Source organism: Aquila chrysaetos, chromosome 25 (genome assembly GCF_900496995.4).
Source record: "Aquila chrysaetos chrysaetos chromosome 25, bAquChr1.4, whole genome shotgun sequence".
Classification (NCBI taxonomy): Eukaryota; Metazoa; Chordata; class Aves; order Accipitriformes; family Accipitridae; genus Aquila; species Aquila chrysaetos.
In genome coordinates this window covers 13,257,752-13,279,404 of record NC_044028.1, presented here as the reverse complement: position 1 = coordinate 13,279,404, position 21,653 = coordinate 13,257,752, and the positions used below count along the sequence as shown (strand labels likewise).

Sequence of the window (21,653 nt, the reverse complement as noted above, 5' to 3'; positions counted from 1 at the left end):
GGCCGTCCTTAACGTAGCTCCGACCGCTCCCTCTGCTGAGGGAGCATCATTCAAAGAAGACTTCTCACACTGAATGAATTTTTCATAAGTTAATTGTTTCCGTCCTTTTCACGAATTCAATTAAACTGGGAACATCAAGCATATACTGTCAGCTTTAGCTTCAGGCGTCTTCACCTTTAGATAATTTCTTACAGCAAAGGATGGCTCGAAACATGTGGCTGTTAACACCTTTCAAATCAAATCAACTACTAAGGAAAAAACAAAGGTAAGCCTTATTCATAGATGACGCTTCATCTTGTACCATTTAACAAGGAAGACAGACACGAATGATACCATTGTTCATTTTCATATCAATTGGCAGAAATTATCTTTATTAGAAAAATGAATTTTTCATATATTTACAATTTTTACATCATGTTATACTTGGCACGTGTGTTTTCCCCAAATAGTTATATACATTTCGGTACACACAGACATTCGAGTCCCCCATTCCCTTAATGTTTTTCTACATATTTAACAAAAATGAAGAACACAATACAATTTGTAAGACAACCATAATAATTATATATTTCTCTATCATAAAAAGTTTGAAGCAAACATTATTTTTAGATATGTCTCAAAATATTTATACAGTATTAGCACTCAGTCATGCACTGGGTTAAAATATGGTCGGGGTGAAGTGCTGTGAGACGGTATGCGTAACGTGGGAGAGAAGTGTGTGACTCCCTGCTCCTTCAAGCTGCAATGCGTGCTGTTGGGTGGATCCAACTACCACCAGGATTTCAAAGGCAGGGACAGATGGGTGCAGGGGTAGCCGGTATATGTGTATCTCTGCAACACGACAGTTAAAACTGGGTGTGTACAGACACTTGTGTGTTAAAATTCATTTCAGTTTGCTAGACCTGTCTGATAAAACAGGCCGTAATTGGAATGTCAAAACTAGTTTTCAATTATTCTCTTTTTCCCCAAACCCTTTCTTGTGAAGAATCCATTAGACTATGAATTTTATAATGAAATTCTGGATTCTTTTAAAAGTGAATTATTTTATGCTTGATTCCATTTCACCAATATTCTTTTATTTCTATTCTAACATCCTGATTTATTTCCCCAGGTGTTAAGAGGTCTTCAAATCTCTACTATTCTTTGCTAGCAATTGGAAATTTATGACTTACCCTTTGGTTTGAAGTATTACACTCTTGAGAGTGTTACAGTAAATTGCACTAGTAAATAACAGAAGTGATAGGCTTTTTAATTTACTGTGTATGGAATCAAATGGTTCCAAGATTTCTGATAAGATGTTATTTATGGAATGCAAATTTCTTCTTCTGCAATGTAGATTAGTGCTCCGTGTAACCAGTACAAATTAGTACACTTGGAGTTTTTTCCCCCATCAGAACAAGAATACTTTTCCAACTGTACTAATAACTAATTTTCTTTCTGAGCAAAATCCTTAGTTAATATTGTGAATTCTTATCTTCTAAGATACAAATGAAACTAAACTGGTCTTAGGATGATGACTGAAGATCCAATACTAGTTTTCAGTTACATCTCATTTTTCAGAGTTCAACTGCAAATAAGTTCCAATCAAACCCCAAAGAGCAATACGTGAAACTGTTAATAAATGGTTGTAGAATCATTGTCACAATGCTGAATTTTTGTCTTGCTGCTCATTCTCCCCCAAAACATTATACATATACATATATATAAAGCTTATATATAGCTTTTATATATATACATGTATGTATACAAAGACTAATCAGGACGACACATTAAATTTACATTATTCAAGTAAACAGGTAAAAATGTTTTTAAAACTGTAATTTGAGATTTTAAAATATTTCTGGTGGTTTTTGTTTAGCAGCACAGAAATATTAGTGTTTCATCTAAGCCAGCAAAAATCATTAAACAGGATGAAAGGAAGCTTGAAATGCCCTTCAGGTTTAGTGTAAATTTGAATCTGATGAATTGAAATTAACATTATTAACTCACAGGTGAAGCACTTCTGAGAGAACCTGAAATGTATGGATGTAAATTTTGCATAAAAATAGCATACTTAGTTAAGAATCAGGTAGGAGTTTGCCTGAAACATTAATGAATTCTGTTTGTACCTTCTGGTTTCAACAGGGAAGACACAAGATATACTGTGCATGTGCATGTGGGTGTGAGGTGTGAAGACAGAGAGATCAAGCTGTTCTTCATCAGTGCAAAATGGACGTTCTGAAGTGAACAAGACTATTTCGAAATGTTATAGCTGATATCAAGTGTAAACTGTAAAAAGTTCCTTTTAAAAATTGCACTAGTTTCCTTCCTAGCTGCACGCAATTTTACATGATGTAACTTCCATACCTTTACAACATGAGGTTTGGTTTTGGTTTTTATAATTCTGAGCATGAACGGCACTAAGGATCTTCTCTCCCATCGCTCACTCACACGTCCCTATTTAAGTCAAAAGGTGTTTTGCCTAGGTTTGGAATCCACACCTAGGCCAGGTAAAAACGAGCTAACCAAAAATTTTCTTCTTGCAGATGAAGGACTTGGAAGCAAGTTCTCCTCCAAGACACACTTGCAATGAACTGTAGACAAAATTTGACCCTACAGAATTTTCTGTTTCTGGGTTAAGGTGGAAAAATTAATAACTATCCAACTCTCCCTTTGAAAAAAAGCTCAGGAATTACTTCAAACAAACGATTCCAAGGTATTTTTTGTCATAAGTTTTGGTTAGAGCACTGTAAATTTAGAAAAGAAGCCGAATACCACAATCATTTCTTGGTTAAAATCTCCACATGATCGGTAATAGCAAGCTCAAAAGCCTGTGCGTTGCAAAAAGTGATTCTGACTTAAACACCACTGCTAAATACTGCCTCTGTGTGCAAAACCGACTTTGAAAACTGTCCAGTCTGCATGGAAGAATACATGGGCAGCCGCTGGCGCACACACCAGCTGATCTTTCCTGGGAATGTTTGGGTTTTAGGTATCCTTCCTCAGCTACCTTAAGTAACATGTTTAATGACCAGATGTGGATCGCGTAAGCTGACACAGAATTTTAAAGTCAGTCACCAGACCAACAGACCCCCTCCGGCCATGAGTTTTCAAAATAGTACGAGAAGACATCCTTTCCCTATGGCTTTGTTACTGATAGTGAGTATCATTTCCAGCTCTTTCGGACAGGAGCTCCCCTCTGACCCGTTTTCATGTGTCCTGGCACAATGCAATCCTCATCCCAACAAGTCCTTTAGCCTCTTCTGTAATAGGTATCGAACACTACAATAAACGGTGCTAGAGGCTTTGTGGATCTAGGAGGTTTGGAAAAGAGAGAAGAGAATCACTTAAAATAAAGCACTGCTGAAATGTGTCCCACGGCTTTGGGAGATTACTCACACATGACTAGGTTGGAAAGTGTATGCACGCACACGTGTGTATACTGTATATATATTTAGGTTAACAAGTTTAAACTATTAATAAACAAATTCTTATGGTATTTGGTAATTAAAATATCAGGCTCGTATCATTCAAAATAGTGCAACCTACATAGCAAAATACAGGAAAATTACACACATTGTTCCTATTACCATTAATATGCTTGTGCATATCAAGATGACAGGATACCCTTTTCCATAGGATTAACCTTTTGCATATTTAATTGTATTCTTTGGCCCATTTTCCTGTGAAACCTCGTATGACAACATAAAGACTTTGGCTTTAAAAAAAAAAAGAAAATTCCCATTTTTTCAGTGACTTTCAGAAACTTAAGTAGAATTCAAATCACTTCAGTTAAAAATTATCATTTCCTCCAGAAACCACACACCCCACAGCCTGTCACAGACCACCCACTAGTGTGGATAACTGTGAACCTCCAATTTAATTTTTTTTTCGCTTTTGAAGATCATCTACGCTTCAAATGTTGCACAACACATCCTCCAAAATTTTTCTCGACTCCTCTAATCTTGTCCCAACAGTGAACAAGAAAGGTCTCCTTCCTCAGTAGCATGGGAAGGCACAGCAACCTCATGACAGCCTTTGACTGCATCACTATGAGTCCAAATACAGGGTTTGCAATGTGAAACAGAAGCCAAAATATACTTCCAAAAGGTTTTTGCCATTAAACACCATTATTAAAAGGGCTCAATAAAACATTATCAGACTAAAGAATCCTGTAGTAATGATGTAACACAAATCTCTTCAAAACAGCTATTCTTATGTACTGCGATGCACAAAACAAATTAAGAAAAAGTATTCTCATAATGCATTTGCTGAGAAAAACATATAATTTCTTCTAATAGTACTAGAAGTGCAAAACAAGACATTCTCCAGTAAATTTCATGTCACTGTAAATATTACCATTTGCCCACATTAAAGCTTAGTACCATTTATGAGAAGTGAGGAAACCTTCATCAATTCCCAAGCAAAGTATCATCTCACTTGGAACTTTACAGTGCACTGAATAAGTATCACAATATTTATTGGTATTTATTTTCACAGTTTTCTAACGTGCACATAGAAATATAATTTTTGAAATATATTAGTGAAAACAAATACTAATACAAAAGGGAAAGGACAAAACATCTAGGAGTATAACTGCTTATCACCACTACTTTTTAAGAGTTGGAGAGTCAAAACCATCTCTCTTTTAAATATGTAATACTATATTTAGTGTGGTTATCTACTAATAAAGGTATTGCATGACAATGTTACAGCATGGTTATATCTTCTACTAATTTAGCGTTGTTTTCAATACAGGTAAAGAACTAAGCAAAAGGAGTAAAAAGTGTCATTTAAGTGCAAAACAACAAAAACCTGGTAAATAGTGAGGTAACTTAATTTTACTTATATTATTTCTGGTTCTTAAATTATAGATATGACAAAATCATCACAAAATCACCAGTGGATTCTTACAGCTGTTAGACTCGCATTCATTTAAAAAGAACAGTTTCAACCACAGCAGATATATTCTGCAGTATGTAACAAAAAAGCCCAGGAACCTGCGAGAAGAACTAAATGCATTTTCACTGCACAGCAGGGCGATGTACACTTGTAATCCTGACTTCCAAAGTTGCAGGACATTGGAAGAGCACATATTTTTAGAGAGCATACTCTGTACACAGGTTGAGAGAAGCAGGGCAAAAAAAAAAAATTAAAAGCTTGACTGAGGTGAAATAAATGAGGAGCTTATTTACAAAGAGCGCAGTAACCCTCCCCAGCAGAGCAGAGAGAAGCAAGGCAGGATTTCTGCTCCCATTTAACAGGGCAACAGACAGCAGAGAGCACAAACAACCACCTCTCCATCCCACAGACATTGCTGTGACACTCTAATGAAGGTGAACATGGGATTAATTCCACAATGAAAGCTGAGCATCAGCAAGAGTTTTACACTACGTACAATATGCACACATCAGACAGAAAAGTCTGCATGATCAGAGCGATGCAAGAGACGTGACGGTCTTGAGGCTACTCCCACTTAACCACAGCTTCACGGGTGACTCCAGCCAGAGCAGGTTGAGCCTTCCCTCTATCATACCATATACGTGTCTGTACTTGCATTTACATCCACAAATAAATACACAGCTGTGATTAAACTGTGCTCCTTCCTAGTGATAGTAAATACTAACATGTTGCTAATATATTTAAATAAGACAGTACAGGTGAGCTTGGGCAGGGAAATGGCTCATATCATAAGTCATACTTTAAAAGGCCTTTATGCTCTTTCAGAAGTTCCTTCAGCACTGTTATACTTTGAAGGCTCAGCTCTCAATAGGAAGGAAGATTAGATTAAGAAAATAACATCGGTAAAAGAAAAAATTTGAGCGTATCACTGGAAAACTCTTTCTACTTTGAAAACCAGATTGCCCTATACAGGAAAGATATCTACTTTAAAAGGACTCTTGAGCTAAGATAGGACTAGAGCTCGGAAAGGGAAAGTTTAGCAAGGGAACGTATGACAGTCCATCTTGAAAGAAGCACATGATGTGATGATTAACACTTAACACAATCTAGGCAAACCACAGGACAGTTACTGTTCCATATTAACTAAGAGAGGATTCTGCCATAAAAGATCTGTTTTCACTAGGTTTTATATATCAGACATCTTAAATGCAATGTAAAACAACAAAAAGATTCACATCTTGAATTCTTCCTAAATCCAAGCTGACTCTTAGACCCTCAGATTCATACCACAATTCCTGTTCTACATTAATGAACCCAGCAAGGGAAAGAATAGTACCAAAATCTTCCCCACCACTAAGATGCATATGCTGCACTGCAGAAATGTGAAAATAGCAAGCTATTCTACAAGGAATCGAGTCTGACACTTCTATTTCATGCTGGATAGTAACATGGTATAAAGAAAACGATGATACTGCCTAGGCTGGGAGTACTGCAAAACCCACAAAGGACAGGTGCTACCTTAGTAACTACTTGCATAAACACAGGAACCTATATGCGCCTGCAAGGTTTAACTTGGTGCTCACTCGCAGATTTAACGAGCAGATTTTTGAGGCTGGGGATAAATAGGCCATTACTTTTCTAAGTTCACCTAACTGAGATGGCTAAGCTAGGAGCCTATACTTTCTAAAAAGTCAACAGAGCGAGGTAAAATCTTCCAGGACACATCACACACATAACTGCTCCCAAGCCTTCAGTGCTCTGAACTACCACCCGGAGGGAGCTTTCTCTGTCTCCCCACTGGCAACAGAAAGAGCTTAGCCTTCCAGCACAGAAACCCAAAGCTACACACACAGCTCTAGGTTTTGCTTCCTTTAAAACTATGTAAAAAGATTTCTTTTCACCAGGGAAAAAACCCCAGAACACTCCTGATTTCCCTTGTGAGCCTTATTTCTCCTCCTAAGTGTTCCTGAAAGATCATAGAGAAAGAGACATGTATTTATGAGATGCTGCCAAAACACGGTGAGCTGGTGGTGATTTGGTTTCTGTTTGTCCACAGCACTCTTTCTCCTAACCAAGCTTCTTAGATAGCAGAATAATGAATTCTGAGCAAAAGCTGCAAAAACATTAAATGAAATTTTCCAGAAATACAAAACCTCTTATTTTTCCTTAATTTTATCTTATATATTAAAATACCTTATTTCCATGCGTTTAAGTTAGTGGGTGGCTACACTGCTCTAAGAAACACAAGCAGAACACAAAATCCATTTGAAAGGAAAAAGGAAAATTTACTGTGGTGAAAAGGGAAAGACAAAAACATGAAGAAATTCTACAATGTCTTTAAAAAAGGAAAAAAGCAAGAGGCAGGTATGTCTATGTAGCTGTTTTTACCTCCATGTACCTACTCCATTCCTCAGCAATTCAATATCCTGCCTCCATAAAAGTTGTCGTCCAGGAGCAGTGTAACACTACAGGACATGCTACCAAGAATGGCTCATATCATTTACAGCCTGATTCAGTTCCAGCTGGAGTCACGGGAAATCTTGGTGATAGGAATGACCAACAAACTGCTAGAGCTGTAATCAGGAAAATGTAACAAGTCACCAGCACCATCCAGAAAGGTACAGAAAGGATGGCCACTTATGCAGGAAGATTCTTTTCTCCTCTTCAAGAATAGCAGCAGCTAGAGTGAGAGAGAGGGAAATACAGAAAGTCTTGATCTCAGTTTAATTGAAAGTCAGTGCAAATATATCAACAAAGCTCAGGCAATATTCAGAATTCCACGCACTCTACAGCTGAGCCTCACAAGCTGTGGCTTGTGGCTCTACTGTTGAAGATTTTTCTTCAACTTCTCAGCTTCTTCTTCTTTACATGTATACATCTGCAACCACACCAGCTACTTGCCTACAACCCTACACTTTAGCCTTTTCTTCCCCCTTTATTCACTGATATTATATGCCAAGATCAAAACAACAAATGCATGCAGATTCTTATTCCCTCTACTTTCAGTATCTCGTATGGTTTTTTTCTCCTTTAAGGCAGCATCTTTTATTTCCATGTGAACAACTGCTGTGCAACATTACCAAGTCTTCCCTCTGTCTCTTTAATTTGTTTTGCTTTAGGGGAGGTGGTTGTATTGCATATTTGCGGCTAATAATAATAAATCTCTACAGTCACCAGAAAACTGCTCAAATCAGAAAAAACAAACACTGCAATGTATTTCTTTAAAGCTAATTTGCTTGTACATTTCACAGGAGGAGAAATCCACCTGGGTTTAAGATGTTTACACTTGGATCTCAACAGTTCACTTAGAAAATGTTGTAAATGGGAATTTTTCTTTCCCAGAACTTCACATACAGTACTTGTGTATATACTGAATTATGTGTGTCTAGTTAGATAGTGATGATGATACAAATGACTTGGAGCAATCAGCAAATATTTTGAGAGCTTTAAAATGATGCGAAAGACAAGAGCCACCACTGAGTTTTATGAATCACTTGGTAAAAGTCTCAGCGACTTGCATGGCAGTTTTTGGTATGATATCAGCAAATACTGTATCTGCTGAAACACACCAGATAGTTCAAAATACTTAAGATTTTACTTAGTATACTGTGATTTGGATTGGAAATTAAAATTTGCCTGAAATATTTTTATTAAACGCATTACAACAATATTTATGCCTTTAGTGCATTTGCCTTCCTGTAGATCTAAGATAAATAGTATACCTATGTCTTTGGGAAAAGGTTTTGGTTCATGAAAGGTAGTGTTCATCCCATAAACACCCTAGCCCTGCTTACCTCATACAGCTATTCCTAAGAAACGTGAACCTCTCTAAGGGCAGGTAAGGATCCACTGTTCATAAAAACTACATCCAGTGAGGAATCAGAAAGCATACCACGTGAATCAGGGCCAATAACTGCGGCCATATGTTGAATAAAGAATACTCAAAACATATTTGCTCTGGACAGTGTACAAATATCCACAGATATGCTTTCCAAACATTCTTATAATAAAGTATACTGAGATTTTTGGAAGCTGTGAAGGGACTCGGAAGCCCAAATCTCATTACATTTCATTCTTTCAAAGATATCATCCTCCACCATCATGGTGAACATACAAATACATTTGTAAATACCCAGAACTCATTCTGGACTGTTTGGTAGTTAAAGTCAGCCTAACTCTGTTTAATAAAGAAATTGCCAACAAAATTCAAGAAGCTATATTTTGTCTATCCATATACGTCATTTATATTATCTCTCACTTGCAACTCTGCTCTGCAGTATGCTATTCCAAATTAAACAACTTGCATACTGTACCTCTGGCATGAAGATACTAGAATTACAGCTGACAGGCATGATTCTATTGAAAAGAGTTTCAGTTTAGAGAAAAAAATAGGGTAACATTCACATTTTCCAATTCACAGTGGTAATGGTTTCCCTGCTCACTGTTCGTCAGTGAAATGTAGAGAATAATGCTTGAATAATCTCAACTTCCTCTACACAAAAAACCTAAAGCAATTCTCAAGAGTAGCAGGAGAATGGGAGAGCACCACCTGTTGAATGCTTTCAGTATTTAAATATATTAGCAATTATATTTACTTCTTTAGTTTAAATTAAATTTACACCTGTACACTCACACTCTACTCATGAAAGGCTTCCTTTCTTCCCTTCCACACTCCCTTACGGTTAAAATCTAGTGGGTTTTTCTTTCCAGTGGGGGTGAGGGGGGGCGTGTAGCAGACATTTTATTTGCAAAATAATCTGATTATTCTTTACTAGAGGTAAAAGTCATATAACAATGCATCCCTGTTATGTGAATATGTTTGTATACCAATAAGTGATAATAAAGATACTGTTCCTTAGTTATGTGTGCATATATTCAATTTATATAACAGACTTGATTGGAGAGGTTGAAAAAAATGGTCTGATGTTCAACAAATATGCACAATATTCTGGAAGGAAGAAGTCCCTCAAAAGGTGGTAATCCTTCACTGTGTATCCAAATAAAAGGTATTGCACTCCTCACTGATTACACTGAACGTATGGCTGTCGGTGTTTGATACTGTATTAACAGCTTTAACACTATTAACATACAATTAATTAGATGCTACTAATACACTATGAACAAAGAACTACAGTGGGTTGGGGTTTGGTTTGGGAGGTGAAGGAATAAAAGAAATACTATACAGCCCTGAGTAATCACCAGCAAGGGGCAAATGCAAACTTACGTACACATTAGGCCTCAAGGTTACTAATAAAGTCCACAGCTCCATAGTAAGTGCCATATAGTGATATCTAAAAATATATACTCTGGATTAGGCAGCTGTGAAATTTCTGACAAGATGACTGCAGACTTTTCAATGAACTTAGTTTGTAATGGTAAGTGCATGTGAAATATAAGAAAAGCATTTGTACATTAACATTAACCAATATCCATGGGGCTTCCTTTTGGTACACAGCAGTTCACATGTTTGGGCCTACAGCCTTCCCATTTATTTTCTGTCAGTCTAGAATGAACATACTAATTTTGTGCTGACACACTGTATTTTACTTATTAAGGTCCCAGGGTTGGGGGGGGGGGGGGTATTATTATTGTTTGGCTTTGAAAATGATTATGAAGCTAAAATATATCTTTGAAAGTCTAGCTTTCTGTTCTCTTTTAAAGTCTTACTTTTGAAACTGTGCAAATGCATTCCTAATTCTTTTTGTCTGTGTCATACTACATGCATACCATATTGCTTATCCAGTACTAGAAAATCATTAAACATTTCTAAGGACAAAAGTACATTGAATGATACTTAGCAACATAAATTAGAATAACCGAAATAGTAAAATAATTAGATACAAATCAGCATAGTTGCCAACATATATTGGGGCTATTTCAGTACAGCTTGCCATTTATATATAAAGCATACATAAATGGCTATTTTTTATCCTTTTCAACAAGACATTTTAAAAGGATAGTTAAGAGCATACCAGTTTACCTATTCATGTACAAAAGTACATTGGGAAAGGGAGAGGTTTACGTATCATTTACCATAGCAGGATACTGTTAAAGGATAAATTCTCCCTCTAAGATGGTGGCAACTATTTTTTCCCTACAGATAAAGTGTTCATGGAAAATTTAAACATCTGATTCAATGCTAGGCATTTTCTTATACACACGTCTATTGCTACAGGAATTTAAAACCCTTGGAGTTGAGTACAAGCTATTCCTATTTGCAACGTAAGGCAAAACATGCTCTGAAATGTACATGTCATTATGGATCCGACCATCCCTGGAACAGTATGATGTTGTAGACTTTATGGATGACCTTAAATAATTATCATTTCTTCCTCTTGTTGGTAATGAATGTTTATAAAGATCAGCTGGACTTCGCCTAAGAGATAAGTGCTGGTCATCACGATACGAGTGCAGAAAGGGATTATCATCTGAGTGAACAGGATACAGGGACTTGCTCCGCTTACTGTCCTCTAGAGCATGAGTTAAGTGTGAGGCCTTGTTGCTCAACAGTTTGCTTGAGGGAACACTAAACATGCTTGCATATGGACTACTTTGTAGAAATTTCTCTCTTTCTTTCAAGCTTATACTACGAGAAGGTCTTCCAATATCAATTTCCCTGGATTTATCAGCAATGTTATCAAAAGAATGTTGCCTGCTAATCCTCAACTTATTTTTTTTATGATATTGCAGAGCATTATTTTGTGACCAACTATGCTCATATATTTCTTCAGGAAGTGATAAGTTCGTTGTATCCTGAAGCATCTGATCTTCTTCAATATCATAGAGGTTCCCCATCCGCAAGCATGCGTCGCATTTATAGGGAGATCTGCTCGAATAGTGTCCCGCATAAGTGGGCAAATTGGAAAGACAGCTCCTGCAGTGGGTGGAATTCTGTCTGTATCTATCATTCATGTCAACTAGGGAAGCGTTTTTATCTTTTAAAGTATAGTGCTTTGCATAAAGTTTATACTGGTCATTATTTGGAAGACTGTCTTCATTATGCAAGGGAGTCCTGTTAGCATGTTCTGCTTTCCTGTAGTTGTCATTGTGATCTTGATAAACGTCAGGAAACTCTATAGTTTCTGGAACGACAATGTTTTCGATGTACTGAGGTGTGTCCAAGCGGAATCCTGGCTCCTTGTCAGCATCAATCGTGTAGATTTTATCCCGTGGAGAGCTCTGTTTGGTTTTCAGATATGTCAGTTCCACTTCACTACAGTCTTTTGGGTATTTTGATGCTACTGTCCTTTTTTTAAAATTGTCCTTGGTTTTGTGGTGCTTGTTGTTGTTTTCAGGTTCCATATGGCAAGTAGCTCGGCTTGATGTCTCTGATACATCCGAATGGACAATCTCTTCAGGAAGGTATCTTTGGCTTTTCACTGAAAGCTGCCTGTTTTCATCTGACCCATCTTCTCTCTGGGAACCTTGGCTCTGACGTACAGATTCTTGACGTAAAGATTCAACAGATTTCCTCCAAAGCTGCCTGGGTCTGGAGTTCACTTTTGCTTCTGCTGTTACTGCAACCTCTACTGTATTTGGATTGGACTCATTCAATGTGAGAGGATGCTGACCTTGGAAAACGTAGTTGTTAAGATTGTCCTTGTGTCGATTGCCAGGAAGTGTCTGCAGTTCACTCATGTTGTCACCAAAAAAGTTGTCCTTTGTCTGAAAGGATCTGTTATCAGAAAATATCAAGTTTCCCTTATCCATGACCATGTCCATAATCAAGGAACCCCTATGAATAAAATCAGCTGTTCTTTTGGGGGAGTTAATTCTCGAAGGATTGAGATTAGTCATATTTTTCGCAGTTCGCAGTAGTTTTAACATGTTGGTTTGGGAATTGGTCAAAGTAAAGTCAGGAGACTTCTTTTTTTCTTCAATATGTACTCCATGAATGCAGCTGTAAATACCCTGTAATATAAGTAATACAAAACAAATTAAATCACTAGGTGTAAATTTTAAATACTTCCATTCTATTTTTAATTAGCAATAAAGAAAAATTAAACATTGCTTATCTAATGACTGGAAAGATTAAAAGGATATATCTATCTATCTATGGAAGAATAATTTCTGCCATATGTTGAAACTGTAAAGGAGAAAAATTGCCAGTATTTTACAAACTAGTGGCCCATGTTGGCCTCCCCTGCTTATTCCAGAAAACAAGATTAGAAGGGACCCCAAAAGGATCCCTAGTCTCGTCACAAAATGTAACTAACCTTCGGTAATGGAAACTCTATTATTTTAAACCAGTGATTAAGTTACCCCTCTAAATAAGCCTGCAGTCAGCCTATTTCTTCGAAGTTAAGGTACTTTTCACTTTCATTGAAACATAAAGGCTTCTAGTCATTGTATTCTAGCTTTTCTGTTTCCTATCCTAGTACCTATGAAAAAATCCCAGCTCCTTCTATAGCCTGAATTTGAGTTCATTTTGAGAAAAAGGCTGGAGCCCATCTTTTAACTCCAACCTCTTTGGTCACTCCTGTGAGCTCAATTGCCATTTCTGACCCCATGAACTTGTAATTCTCAGAAATTTGCCTTTGAAATAAGTACTTTTTTTCCCCTGCATTGGTTAGGAGAATTTCACATGTAAAAGGCCAGAAGTATAAAGTTCAACTGTAAAATGTGGAGGTTAAAATGTATATGCTTTTCTAGACAATCCCCAACAGAGTAGGGCAGAGTATTTTTAATGCAGTTCCAATACAGTCCAATTTACTCAACCGGGTAATTTCAGCACATTTTAAAGCAACTAGGCATTTTAGTATCATTTTCAATTCTCCTCAGCTATATAAAAGATGCAGCAAAATCAATTACCTAATGAAAGTACTATGTGTTTAAAAAAAAAAAAAAAGACAAAAACCAACTAATTTGTCAAAAATATAAGAACAAGCACATACTTCCCTTACTTTATGACAAGTATCAGTTATTTGGATATGTAAATCCACTTTGGGTTTGGTAAAGTTATCATTAAAATCTGTCTTAGTGTCTAACCAAACATCAATGACACGTGTTTGACCTTTTTCCATACGGTTTATTCAAGTTTGCTATCAAGAAAAGCTTATAAAAATATTCCAGTATATTTTTATCACTTAAAATCCACTTGTTTAAAATACACAAAACCGAGAGATAATGTCTGTCATCAATTTAGTAATTTTTTTGTTTGATTTTTTTTTTGTGGAAATTAATCCATTTCCTGCATCTGAGCAGGTCTACCATCTTTTCATCAAAATTTCCCCTAAATGTATTTGTTTTCAGCATTTGATTACTGATTATCCTGGCATATGATAATTCATACCCTAGAATGATCCAATGGAGAAAAGACTTCCCATGGAGTGCAAGTACATCCTAAGCCCCTTGACTACTTACTCCAGAGCATCACACTGATGGTCTAACATGTATTTCAAATGTCCAAGTGGGAATAAAAGGAAAGATAATGTTTCAGGGAGGTAGTGTTTATTCTGTCTGTTGCCTGAAGGGGGAAAAGGAAAGTAATACCAACCCTGCTGATTGAGAACAACAATCCCGGCCTATCCGAACAGACTCCAGTGAAGCAGAATCTAAGTTTCCAGTAAAATAAGTGCTCCCAGACAAAGGTTATTAAACTGAGTGCCATGGCTGCTGCAAGCATGTAAAACACTCCCGCCATGTTGTCAATGTCCAGCTGGCTGCTCATGACTTCATTCTTCTCGTTGTGGCAAATACCAGTCAGCCACAGGGTTTCTAACTCTTCCATTTCCCCTAGGGAGAGCAAGGAGTCAAACCAGTTAGAATGCAAAAATTACTGCTCACAGTATTCAAAAGTATTTGCAAGTTTAAAAATACAGCACCATTTAATGCTTCATTTGTGGAGCACTTTAGTCTTATCTACTAAGGATTTGCAAATATAGCAGATTTCAAATCGCAGCACCCTACTTTCAGATGTCCTCAGATTTCATAAATTACGTGGGAAGCTGGCTGCTCTAGAGAGCTGGATCTGTGATTTGGGTAAAACTTTCTTCTGCTTGCTATAACTAGCATCACTTGTTAGAGAGAGTGGAACTGGAGTGTTCCAGTCTAATAGGTGCCACCGGTGCTGCTCCCTTCTAGAGGTCCAGCCGGTAGCAAGCCCAGGTGTGTAGTCCAGAGGTGCTGATACACCCACAGACCCTCACGGACAGCCGTGTCGTTAGCAGCACCCACACGGCACTCACAAACACAAATAAAGACGGCCTCATTCTCCTCCTCCTGCCCAGCTGATGAGGACTGAAGTTTGCTAGTGAAACACGCACACGCCATCACTCGTGCGATTCACAAACACACCGGTACTTACAGACCCCTCAAACATTGGCATGGGCTAAGTCTGGGTAATATCTGTACCCAGACCCTATACACTCCTTACCCAGGCACTGGGTTGGACCTCGGGTCTTTCCAGAAGTCCCCTAACAAATCACATCTGCCCCCACACTCATAAACATCAAACAGAAAGCAAGATCACATCAAAACCAGCTAAGAACTGAGTTTAGCAGAGATGGGACACGCTGTAGTGATCACACACAGAGCTCAGTCAGACAAGCATCCTGACACACAACCAGACTTTTATGGCCCCTCCTGTCCATTTTCCTACCTGATTCACTCTGACCCCTCCCTTTGGCCCTTCCCTTAAACATGGCAAAATAAATTTCACGTCTTCTCACAATCCCTTTAAAACATGCCATAAGTTTGTTCTTTCCTGTGAGACCCATGATAACCTTATTTCCCCTTTTCGTATAAGTTGCAACGTTCTGGCTGAACCTCTCCTGACATGTCTGGTCTCTGCTATCATTTCTGGTATCTCTTGTTCCCTAGGGTTTGGGTATCTGGGGATTTGATTTATTAGTGTTCTTGTAACTTTTTTTTTTTTATGTTGAACAGCCACTAAACAGATAACATTACGATCCAGGTATCTACATAGCCTTTGCATCCACATATCCCTTCCATATTTTTACTCTAGCCTCCCAGCCCAAGAAGATGTTTTTGAATGTTAAAAGACAGACCATCCAAACAGCAAAGATTAAACGGCAAGCTTAAACATTCAGCATGAGCGGTAGCAACCAGGTCCAGCAGTTGGCTGCCCCTAGATGCTGCACTGGGCCACCACTGCTGTAGTCATTAGTCACATATCCTCTCATAGCTGGCTGCATTTCAGTAATAGGTGAACCGATTCAGAGATGCAGTTTTAAACCACTTTCTGATCTACAAGCACTTTAGAAAGAAAAGACATTCTTTATCAAAACTTTCTGTTCTTCTTCCGCATAATACTTTTATTTATGGCAAAGCAATGACAATCACCAACACTGGGTGTAAAATCACTCAAAGCATTATGTCTGAAGGTTACAGTAACGTTATATTGGAAATGGAAATCTTGACTAGCTTTACTCATATGGCACATGCAGCAAGTGAGGAAAAATAGTTGTATATGATACAGTATTAACAAAGTCTATTGTGTTTCATACACCATCTGCTTCTCTATAGAAAATAACTGTCACTTAATAACTGGATACTTGCAGGAATACAGTATGCCCCTTTTCTTGTTTAAGTTTCTTTTTTTAAATTTTTATTGTAACTAGCAGTGTCTTTCAAATAGAGTTCTTCTCCTGGCTTTCTGTCTCTCTTAATTTTCTGTTTTCCCCAAGAGACCTGGGTGATGCAGTAACTGCAAACTCTTCCCACGTCACATACCCTCAGCCTTCTCTCTCGTGGTGCCCTGGACACCTCCCTCTGCTCCCTCCTGGCTCTCTGGATCACCCGGCCTTTCTTCTTACAGTCTCCTCTGGCCTTTTGCTGCTGCCACTGCTTGCCTCCTGGGCAGCGGCAGAAAAATAAATGGTATCATCATGTGCCTGAAACAGAGCATTCCTGGTTTCTGGTTCTGGCTATGCCACATCCTTACTGCCATTAAAACACTTAATTTACTTAAGGCTAAGGAAGCAGATCTGCTCTCTCCCTCTGTTGCATATTCTTAGACTTAGAATCCGTATTTCACCGATGAGATTTGGCCTCAGATGAAGGACACTATCACTTAGCAGTGGTTGCTACTGCCAACATGGACAGAGGTGCAAGAAACTAATTGTTCCTGCCAAGATTGTTTTTTCATATTGCATGATGTATTAATTTTCAAATGTTTAGTGTTGTTCTTACAGAAGCATTGCATGTGCATACATGCCTTTTTACTCTCTTGGGGTTATAGTCAGCTGAGTAATTCTATTATTATCTTTAATGACATAAACTTCACTGTTTCTAGAAAATACAGCAGGCAATACAGAGGGCCAGAAAGTACAGTATTAGCTGGCTTGGTGTGTTTCCCACTTTGGGATGTGGCTTCAATCTGGGGGAAGAATTGCCATGCTACAGATCCCTAATCCTTACCCAGTGATTAGGGAATACATTTTCAGTATTGTAATCCATACATCATTGCAGTAAAGATCAGAAAAAAGTGGTTAGAAGCTGTATTGACATTTTGGCTATCTTCAAGCTAGACTAGAAGATCAATGACCTGCTGTGCAAGAGCATTTTGCCGGATAGAGTGCCAGGGTACTAGGAAAGCTGCAGCCCACAAGTAATGTGGATGCATGAGTTGGAAGTGGAACACAAGACTGTGATAGAGAAATTGCTTCTCATAGAATGTGAACGAAAAATTGAAGTAGAAAGGACAGGACAAGTACCGAGGCACTTTAGCAAAGGCATTTCACAAATTTGTAAGAGAGATTATTCAGTTCCTAGTTAATTCTGAGTTTAGTTTTGTGCTTGAAGCATGAATTGAACCTGTACATCTGAAAAAGGCAGTGTATCTTCTCCCAAATTACAGTGCTCAATCTTCAAAATACCTAAGAGCATCCCCAAAGAAGAAAGTCAATCCTAATGAATCTTTAAAAGTCTTCTAATCCAGGACATAGGGACAATAAATTATTAATTGTAACAGTATAGATATTGTACACTGTCGCTACATAGATAATTGGGGTTCATTATTGCATTTCCATATCTTAGAACATTTGGATTTCTTTTGTTCTGCTAAACCTCAGTGGATTGTTCCCCTCATCTCTCTTTCAAGTCCTCCCTAAGGTCTATGAATAAAACTTACAGAGGCTATAGAAGAGAAAAGAACCCAAGTCCAAAGAGAGCGCAATATTTCTGGTTTGTGCATTAGTAGCTGAAGCTCTGACAATCAGCCCTCATTACTTCCCACAGGAAAATTCACATCTCCCAAGATTGTCAAACATCAATTTGATTTGACTGCTGTGCCCTTTTACAATTCATAACAAAATTCACGAAGGAATTCAAACCTCTTTTTTATTACTGTTTCCTCTGCATTTCTTTCCCTTTGGCATGTACATCTAAAGTAACTATTGATAATCCACTAACCTTTCCAAAAATGTCACTACAGAAACCAACCAAGCTTGTTTTGACTCCAGATAAATGACAGTGCCCTGGCAAGCTACGAAGAACAAAGCATCCCAGACTCTCACAGATCCTGCTGTTGCAATATCCCTTCCATTATATCTGACAATGACCAAAATCACTATTAATTAATACCCAAAAGTAACCCACAATTTTATAGATGGCAAAGCACTGTGAATCGCTGGATTGTCGTATTTATGAAATGATATTATCTGGGAATAGACAGATTAGGCTGGTAAATCTGGTCTATATATATAAATCAGTTACCATTTACAGTATATATTTATATACACGTGTGTGTGTATACACACAGAAACACAGACACACAGATAAAAGAGTTACTAATTTAACTGTAATAACACTTCAGCATAGCTGACCCTATAAAACTGGCAAAAATGCCCAATCTGTTTTTTGCTCTTCCTGCCCATTACATTTTACCCAAGATACTTACAGAAGGCATAAAATTTTTATTACAAAATCCTCAGGTATGAGGAATTTTTTAACTGGGGTGTGAATTCATTCCTTATGAAAATCAGACACTTCCAACCTTGGCCTGGAGTTAGAATTCAAAACATTGAACTTGGAGGCTCGTTAAACTTTGGTTCAGAAAAAAAATATTTAAAAGAATCAAGTCCTTTTGGAGGAATGTCATCTTTCAAATCCTTTTGGGTAGTCTAACTTGTGAGGTGAACGTGTAGGGTGATGACACCTCTAGTAATATACTAGTCTTGGCAATTGAAAGGCCAGTGATTTGTGATTACCAGGTATTGGAGAGTTCAGTCGTCTCCATGTGTGCATAATTCTTATTAGCAAGTAAGAGCTCCAAATATTCCATAAGATAGACCTTGGAAATCTAAGTCCGCAACCTCAATATATGTAAATGCCAGGCCTCAATGAACCAAGTGTTAATGGAGCTCAAGTCTGCATCTAAGAGGGGGGTCTCAAGTTACTTATAAATATTAATCAGGCTTATTTTAAGGCTTTTTGTTTTCACTTCAGGCACTTACTAAAAGGAATGTAATGCCACAATCATTTCCTACCTCTGCCCATGTGTGGACTAGAATAACAATTAAATGAATAGTTGCAGATTTCAGCAACAAAGTACATCATGACACTAGCACAAGATTAGAAAACGAAGAGTTCCAATATATTTGACAAAAAAAAAAAAAGTGTTTAGTTCCTGTTTAATATGTTCACAGTATATTTAACCTGCAAAATTCACAAATAACTGCATGATGCCCACATTAAGATATTTTTAAAAATTTCTGTAGCGCTATATCATAAAAAGTCTGCCTCATTTTTAGTGTAAGAATCAGTATAAGCAAGTATTTTAAAGATCCATATTTCAAGCAGCGTTGAGCCTCTGCACTACTCACTCAAAACACAGTATGGTCTTCTCTAACAAATTGCAAAATTCTAGCTCTCTCAGAGGTAATTCAAGACTATTTACAATGTTTTTAGGTTACAGTGCAAACAGCACTCGGAGCCCTTTGTATTTCTCTTGGGTTTGCTCCTGGGACTATGGTGCTCTCTGCTCTGACTGCTTATTTGCACAGACACATGTCAGTTGGCCATTCTGACTGAATATCCCAGAAGTGCCTTTCTTTCTACATTTTAGCGCAACACCTCTAGCGTATTTCACACTTCATCATTCTGGGAAGGAGTGATAAACTGTCCAGTGTGTTCCCTGAACGATTTCTTCACAATAAAAACATCATTATCCAGACACAGAAAAGATACAGATCAAAGGGTAGAATTACATGCTTTTCCTCATCATAGCCCTCAGCAGTTTTTGCAGGCTGTGGTGTCATCTATCCCTGCCACCATCCTTTTGGAGCTGAAAAACATGCTGCCTTTTTGCAGTCTCTGTCATTGTCTCTTGGAGGTGTGTGAGCTCTCAGGCTTCTTTTAGGTGGGTTACTGGTATCCCCAGATTCCCTTCATTTCCTAGGCCCAGCACCATGTAAGGGTCTGGCATCCTCCCTTGGTTCTCAGCTTTGCTCACTAAACCACCTTCCCGAAAGAGGCAGTGTATTCCCAAGTGATGGGCTAGCCATGAGATACTGATGGTTAAAGCTGTCTAACTTATGGGTCATTTCTCGGATGTTATTTTGTTTTCTGAGTGTTTTTTTCCTCTACATCTACACATGCATCCAGGAAGATGCACGCATACTGAAAATTACATGTTATTTATAAAAAAAGAGAAACCCCAAACCCACATAATCCATCATTCTCCATGGGTACTTCTAGAAAGCAGTTTGGGGTAAGATTTTTTTTTTTTTTTTTGAGAGGGAATAAGTTTTTCAATACTTGCCTGATGCCTTCCTCATGATTAGTAAAAAAAATAAAATCTTTCATTATTACCCAAGTGTGTCCCTAGTCACAAAATTGCCAGAAATAAACAAGCACAAAGTTTTATAATCACATCCAAAAGGAGAACAAACAGATTGGATAACCTTTGCTGCTTATTTAAAAAGCAAATAACAAAATCAACTTGCTGCTCCATTCCAGGAAAGAAAGCAAGACCTCTGAAGCTTGGGTGGCACCTAAGCATCTTCACCCCCTCTCCCTGAGGATAAGTGACAGAGATGGAGAATCTAACCCTGTATCGTCCTGATGGCAAAACCAAGAGCGTACATCGATAGAAGTGCTACATGCCCGTTAGTGCCTCCACCCCCCTTCTCCAAGTGCACAGCCACGGCGCTTTTATCCGTCTCCTCCCCACAGCTGCTGACAAGCACCAAAGGGCGCAGTCCCAGCCGGTACAGCTGTGGGTCGAGCTTCATCCTGGTAGAAAACCAGCCCCAAAATCAAAGCCCATGATTTACCTCCTTTGATCTTCACTCTTGGGAAGTAAGCCAAGCCTGGGCTGGCTTTGGGAACACAGCCAGATTAAGCACAGACTCATGACAGTCCAAAATAGCAGTCAGAAGTCTGAGACACCGTTTGGTTTTAAAAGGTGTGCTGCATTCAGCCAGCCCCAGGGGGAAACACCACCAGCAGAAGTTCGTACAGAGTGTTTGATGGAGGGAAATTAAAGAGGTAATAACAGACGGAGATATGACTTTGGAATTTGCATAAGAAATGCTTGTCAAGAAGCCATTAAATAAAAGTTACATGAGGGAAGAATAAGCAGCAAAATATAAATAGTACTTACAGTCAAAGCATTGACTAGGTGGAAAAGGAAACAGAAATGGTCCTTGTGAAGAATTTACTATTTACTTGTGTTTCCCTTATCTGCATTCTCCGCAAGAACAGTCATCCTATCAGATGAGTAATTACATTAATTTTACAAGATTTGTAATTGGAAGACTGACTTTTAAATTTTGATTCCCTTATTATCCTACAAATGATCAAATTGC

General features: G+C 38.0%; 1 protein-coding gene across 6 annotated transcripts in view; it reads right to left on the bottom strand.

The window, feature by feature from the left end:
* Positions 1 to 350: 350 nt before the first annotated feature.
* Positions 351 to 21,653, bottom strand: part of GRIN2A (glutamate ionotropic receptor NMDA type subunit 2A) — a 197,431-nt gene continuing 176,128 nt past the window's right edge. For 4 of the 6 annotated variants that reach the window (XM_030002000.2, XM_030001999.2, XM_030001998.2 and 1 more), the window contains 2 exons: positions 14,378 to 14,616; positions 351 to 12,792 (listed from right to left, as the gene is read on the bottom strand). In XM_030002000.2, coding sequence (XP_029857860.1) covers positions 11,002 to 12,792; positions 14,378 to 14,616 — 2,030 coding nt within the window. In that variant the 3' untranslated portion in view covers positions 351 to 11,001. The remainder of the gene's footprint in view (positions 12,793 to 14,377; positions 14,617 to 21,653) is intronic. The other 2 variants (XM_030002001.2, XM_030002002.2) reach the window with 2 other exon arrangements.